This window comes from Phaseolus vulgaris, chromosome 8 (assembly GCF_000499845.2).
Source record: "Phaseolus vulgaris cultivar G19833 chromosome 8, P. vulgaris v2.0, whole genome shotgun sequence".
In the NCBI taxonomy this organism is placed as follows: domain Eukaryota; kingdom Viridiplantae; phylum Streptophyta; class Magnoliopsida; order Fabales; family Fabaceae; genus Phaseolus; species Phaseolus vulgaris.
Genome location: NC_023752.2, coordinates 51,987,851 through 51,994,204, shown reverse-complemented (window position 1 = coordinate 51,994,204; position 6,354 = coordinate 51,987,851). Strand labels below are relative to the sequence as shown.

General features: G+C 33.1%; 1 protein-coding gene across 4 annotated transcripts; it reads left to right on the top strand.

The window, feature by feature from the left end:
• The first annotated feature begins 202 nt into the window (after positions 1 to 202).
• Positions 203 to 5,957, top strand: LOC137825557 (phosphoglycerate mutase-like protein 1). Of its 4 annotated transcripts, XM_068631250.1 has the most exons (11): positions 227 to 387; positions 489 to 560; positions 1,429 to 1,490; positions 2,326 to 2,433; positions 2,652 to 2,731; positions 3,504 to 3,666; positions 4,355 to 4,429; positions 4,540 to 4,628; positions 5,091 to 5,210; positions 5,487 to 5,531; positions 5,608 to 5,957. In XM_068631250.1, exons 2-11 carry the CDS (start codon positions 515 to 517, stop codon positions 5,690 to 5,692), a joined length of 873 nt encoding a protein of 290 aa, XP_068487351.1. In that variant the 5' UTR covers positions 227 to 387; positions 489 to 514; the 3' UTR covers positions 5,693 to 5,957. The 4 variants fall into 4 exon arrangements, with proteins under 4 accessions (XP_068487350.1, XP_068487351.1, XP_068487352.1 ...); XM_068631249.1 differs by lacking the exon at positions 489 to 560 and having other exon boundaries at positions 203 to 387; XM_068631251.1 differs by lacking the exons at positions 227 to 387; positions 489 to 560 and adding an exon at positions 729 to 1,211.
• The last annotated feature ends 397 nt before the right edge of the window (positions 5,958 to 6,354 follow it).

Here is a 6,354-nt window from a genome sequence, read left to right as displayed (position 1 = left end):
AATGTAATATTTAATATTATTACCACACTGACACAAATTTTCAATTTGAAAGACACTGGTTTGGAATATGCTGAAGATATCCAGGGAATAACGCTATAAGTCTACAGTGTTAACTACCAACCAACCGTCAAAGTTAAATAATTTAAAATTATAAAAAAAATTATTATTAAAAAGTAAAAGAAGTAATTAGAAAAATAAAATAAAAGAAAGTTAGATTTTTCGCTTCATCTTCGTTCTCACTGGTATCAAATCAGAAGGTTCTAGAGTGGAGCATGATTGTCAAAAAAAAACATTTTGTATCAAAATTCTTCACGCTTCCTCTGCTTTTTGCTTCCGTTTCCTTGCAGTCGAAACACTCTCTTCTTGCGTCGCGTGATTCTTCTGCTGGTACGTCAAATGCCGACGGTGTTATTGTCATCGTTTTCTTTCATGTGTTATTATTCGATTTCTATTCCTTCAATCCAACTTCGTTTTCTTGCTCGCACCAGAAATTGTTGGCTACTTGTTCTAGGAAATGTTCCTCCGTCGGATCAAAAAGCTTGCTGAACACGTTAATGCATGTGCGTCTAGAATAATTTTATTAGCTACTGTTTGATTCGGATTCCAAATTCCAAAATTCTAGTACTGGTTTCCGATTTTTGAGATCTCGCGGAGTAGAATTAGATTCGGTTTTTAAGTCTATCCGTTCATTCTGTAGCGATCCTTGAGCGTGCAGATTTTCTACAAATTGTTATTTTTTATCATATTCTTTTACTGCGAAGAACGTTCTTACAAGAGGCACCGGTGAGCAGTGTGGATCGCACAATTCTGTCCTGTGTAGTAGGGATGGAGAGGAAGGACGTACATTTAGGAAATTATTAAAAGGATTTATGATCATATTTACGAGAATTTGATTTTTAACGAAGTTAATAGCATTATAATATGATATTATGTTTTTAGCCGACTTAACTTTTGTTGTTATTCTTTTACTGTTAGAGATGCGTCTTCACCCTTCTTGACTAAGTGGTCTTCGATTTGATCTCTCTTGCTTTCAATTTTTTAATTACATAAAGAAATAAAGAAAAGGTACATTTCAACACTTGAGGTTGGTTGCACTGTTGAGATCTAAGAATAAAAACCATATATTTTTCTTTAGCTAGAAAAGAACTTATGCTTTTAAGTCCTTTTCCCTTATATGCTGTTGTGTTAGCTTGCAACTTTTGGGAATTCAGGTTAGCAAATTAAAACTTTTTGCTGCTTTGTATCTTAGCTTTTCTGACAAAAGCTGACTAATCAAAACTTTTCCGTGCTTGATTCTTGCGATTGGTTTCTCTGTTTAGGTTATCTATTCACAAGGGTGTATAGCTTAGTATTTTATAAATCCGGCCTGGTGAAACCTCTTTTGGTAACTCTTTTATGTTGTTTTCTTTTCTTTTTATGTAACTGCAGGTATGGATAGTGCTGCAGGTCAAATTCTCTATCCTTTGCACCGTTGCAAAACTGTTCACCTGGTTTGTTGAATTTTATCCTTGAATCATATTTGTTTCTCTCAATTTCTTAAAAATGAAGTGAAGGTACTGGCTTATGGTTTACCCGTTTATTTCATAAAGGGCCTAATAAGATGAAGTCATACATGTCGCATACATGCTTTATCTGTCAAAAAATAATTTTAAATAACTAAAACAATTAAAACATAGTGGTTCAAATTAGTTTTCAGTCATCAGTTTTGAACGGGCTCTTCATCACTGAAGTTTCATTCCTTCTCTTTCTAAGTTATTCGAATCACTGACGCAGATTTTCCAGTCAAAACAACTGACTCGTTCCAGTTCTTTATTGCTTTTCCTCACTAATACATTGTGATGATCTTTAAAAAAAAAGGATGAGTGCGTGAAATTCAGTTTATTCGGACTAAATTCCTTAAACTTAGTATTTCATCACAGAAATTAGAACATCTTCAATGCAAGAGTAATAGTCATAATATTAAGTTTAAAATATTGGTCTTATAAGAAATTCATGTTGAAGCATACTAACATGACATGAGAAGGTCCTGAGAAATGAATAAAAAATGCTTTTCACGGTGGACAGATTGTACATGTTTAAAGTGTACGTAAATTTTTTTAAAAGTATAAATCTTATAAAATCATTGCATTGAAACTAAATTTTCAAAAAAATATTTTAAAAATGATGTGGTAAGAAGGGACCAAAATAAAGTAAAATAAGATCAAATGGTATGACCCTTAAATTGAAAATATCCTTATCTGTTGTGCAGTTTTTACTCTTCTTGAGATCATTCATCATTTGCATCACTTTCTATGGTATTAATGTCTTGTAAAAATTTGTACACAGGTTAGGCATGCTCAGGGAGTTCATAATGTTGCAGGAGAGAAGAACCATGATGAATACATGTCTTACGATTATTTTGATGCACACCTAACCCCTCTTGGGTGGAACCAGGTACTTGCTAGGCAGATTTATTTAATGTCATGTTTTTGAGTATTTCTGGTTGGTTTTTATGTTTTGCAGAATTCCTTTCAGTGATTTCTTATCAAGGAAACAATGAGTCAATATCAATGTTGTTGTATGATAGATCTACATCTACTTAGTTCTTTCCCTGGTCAATTTTTGGTTGTTAAACGTCATGGTGGAATGATTGTGCTTTGTGGCTCTGACAGGTTGATAATCTGCGAAAACATGTGAAGGCATCTGGACTTTCGAAAACTATCGAACTTGTTGTGGTTTCCCCATTGTTAAGGTATAACTCAGTTGTTATTTGGAATTTTTCTGAGACACATCACTTTCACTTTGATTCTGTTATTTTTTTTTACTGTATTGCTAAAATTGTACATCTGAACTGAACAAGTTTGCAATATGAGCCATGTCTAACTATGAGTGTATTTTATCTGTTGTTTTATATAAACATACTTATGAAATGTGTAAAAGGTCCTTCACAAAGCAGGGACTATGCTGCATCAGACAACTGTGGATATAACACCAGAAGTTGGCCAGAATGACTGAATATTAGGATATAGTTAGTGAAAACTTAAATTTTTTTATGATTGGTCATGTATGAACCGGTTGTTATGTTTTCTTCTGCCGCCTGACTTGAAACCAATAGAACACAAATATTGGGATAATTAGGGAAACTATCTGACATTAGTTTTTGAATTGCAACATATCGTGTCTGCTGATCTATTATATTGGTGCCTGTGTTTTTTATTCTCTACTCCTGTTATTGTAATGTCTTCATGTTCTGCTTTCGTTTAAATCATTATAACACTAGGAAGGGACTTCTAATATCTCTTCAAATTTAAGAGAAGATGGAAACAATATCAGGCATATCTTTTATGTTTTATGTGTGGATTCTTTAGTTTAATTATTGATGTTGAGATAGAACTTGACCTAGTTGATATGATATATTGATGGTGTGAAGAAATCTTTTTTAAATGTCTTTCATTTAGTAAGAAAATAGAATCCTTCTGTTTTGGAGCTATTGTGAATTGAAATTGCTAATTATTACATTACAGGACCATGCAAACAGCAGTTGGAGTCTTTGGTGGTGAAGTATACACTGATGGGATTAGTGAACAACCTCTTATGATGGAAAATGTCGGACACAGTGATCATCTTGCAGTTTCTAGTCTGAACTGCCCTCCATTTATAGCAGTGGAGCTTTGCCGAGAGCAAATAGTATGTTACTATTGCAATTCATGATAAGTATTGTCTTGCTTTGCAGTTTGGGTGATTGAATAAACTGATTTAAATCATTCCCTTGGTTTCTCAAATTCGGGTAGTTCCTAAAATCTGGAAAATACAGATCAACCACCTGAGTTTACAATGTGGCTTCTGGACCATTGACCGTCATCTCAAGCTTTAACACTGCTCAAGGAAATTGATGAAAATGTGTCTGTCTGTCTCATCTTTTTTTGTTCGCTCACTGAATAACTTCAAATCATTATATAAGCTTTCTGAGAGTTTAAAATGGCTCTAAAAGGTTATACTTGCTAGTCCAGACATTTCCCAGTACTGTTTGTTGTTATGTTACGTCTGATTATGACATCTTCAACAAGGTCTCCTGAATTTTTGAACTGTCCAAAGTTGGTTGGTTCTTTGTAGTATGTAGTGGTATGGCTTCTTTGAATTATTTTATAATGTGCTGTTTACCCTTTATAAACTTTTTCAATCCGTTTCACCAAACAATTAATAGAGGTTACTTGTTTCAGTATCTATGTATGTGGCCAGTGAAGTTGTAACTATAGCGACAAGATTAAATTAAGGCGAGGAGGGAAAAAAACATTGAAATACCTCCCGCGTATCGTTTTAAATTCTTTAGCTATAAAAATAATATTAAATATAATGCTTTATTTTTCTAATACAGGGAGTTCATCCTTGTGATAAGAGAAGAGCCATCAGCGAGTACCGGAATATGTTTCCAGCAATTGATTTTTCATTTGTAAGTGTTTATTTTAACTATCAAGTTTGTTCTGATGCACACTGGTTGCCAGGGGATAAATAGAATAATATGGTCGAACAAGATTCATGCTTAATATGAAATCTGTTTAGATTGAAAGTGAGGAAGACATTTTGTGGAAACCCGACGTCAGAGAGAAGATAGAAGAAGTTTCTGCTAGGGGCCTGAAGTTTTTGGAATGGTAAGCGATGAAATAATTTTATGTATGTTTGTTGTCAATGACAATGCATATTTAACATATCTTGCTGAACAAAATGGTAGGCATAGAACAAAGTGGCCTGAGCAAACTAAATTTAAGCTTCCTTCATATTTGCATAATTGGAATTTAGAAAGAAAAAATGCATTGGTTTGGATCACTTCAATTGTTTGCTGAGATTTTTGCCTTGTTTTTGCATTGCATGTGAAACACTTGTTTGCGATTTCTGTGGCTTCATATTATATTTAGATTTTAAAGAATGTGAGAAGGTGACTTTGCAATGATGCCAAAATCTACTTTTTACATGGTTCGGCACATTCTTGTCTTTTCTCTCCCAGCTTGAACATGTTTTACACAATTATTTGTTGCAAGTGTCATCTAGCAGCAGAAGGGTTACAACCAAAGAGATCTAACATCTTTTCCCCAAATTTTGTTCTGTTGGTTCAGGCTGTGGACACGTAAAGAGAAGGAGATAGCAGTTGTTACCCACAGCAGTTTTCTGTTTAATACCCTTCGTGCTTTTGGAAAAGATTGTCACCCAGATATGAAGAGTGAAATATGCAAACAGTAAGAAGCATTTCCCTTAACTAATCGATTAGAAGCATATTCAGGTTTGATATATGCTTGGATAATAAATAATAAGGTATTTTTGAAAATGTTTCCTGAACACTAAGAATCAATTATAATCCTTCAAGAAAAGCTAGGAAACATAAAGAAATAATCTTCATAACTTTATTTTATGTTGTTTGAATATAATCCAAATTAATTACTTAGTGTAAATATGTTTGCAAGCCCTACACGTGTTCGACTTTCATTAGACTGATTGATATTTTTGTTTTGCAGCTTTGGTAATTGTGAGCTGCGTTCAGTGGTCATCATTGATAGAGGGTAAGCATTTTACTTTCAGAACCCAACTTCTATTCAATCTTATGCAGAAAATTCATTTGAGTATTTATACCTGCAGTATGATTGGATCAAGTGAATCAACTACCAACTATCCTGGCAAGATTCCTTCTGGCCCTGATGTTCCCAGTGAAGCTGCTGACTAAAATCACTCAGGGATTAGGCGGAACAAACTCCTAGCTCCTCTTTTCATTAGTATAACATGGTTCATTCTTCATTGCATTTACAAGCAAGGATTCAATTTTTTGTTTGACTGGAACAAACTCAATCCATACATTATCAAAATTCCTATTTCCTGGCATAAAGTAGATTGGTAACATGTAGGTGCCAAATTTGAAGATGATAAAGAGGATGTGATTATAACAAGTTTAATTTAAATTCATATATGAACAATAGAGAGTTGCTTCTCCATTTTATCCAAGTACATTATAAACATGTATACTTGCTACATTTGCTTTGCTTAGGAGTTAATTAAACCAAATTTAGTTTGCTTAGGATCTGTAATGTAATGGGAATGAATAGAATATCCAAATTCACTCTCATTTTCACAACGTATCTTTATTATTAATACAAATTATCAAATATCCTATTTTATCAAATTATTTACTTATCGTTCCTTCATTTATTTTGCTAAGGGAACTATTGTCTATTGCACCAAGAAGTAACTTGAGACTATATCCGATTTTAAAAAATTGAATCAGATTAGACCAACTAGTTGTTTGGAGTTTGATAATGTTATTAATTTATACAATTCAAAAACAAAATTCATGTATGTATTTTGATAAAAATAATAATTTAAACTATCTTT

Bases quoted from the DNA above. Each gene is read 5' to 3' on its own strand.
- LOC137825557 (XM_068631249.1), top strand. From the start codon at position 273: ATGATTGTCAAAAAAAAACATTTTGTATCAAAATTCTTCACGCTTCCT. The intron at 1,491-2,325 runs GTTTGTTGAATT...ATTTGTACACAG, and splicing joins GTTGCAAAACTGTTCACCTG to GTTAGGCATGCTCAGGGAGT. The intron at 2,434-2,651 runs GTACTTGCTAGG...TGGCTCTGACAG, and splicing joins CCCCTCTTGGGTGGAACCAG to GTTGATAATCTGCGAAAACA.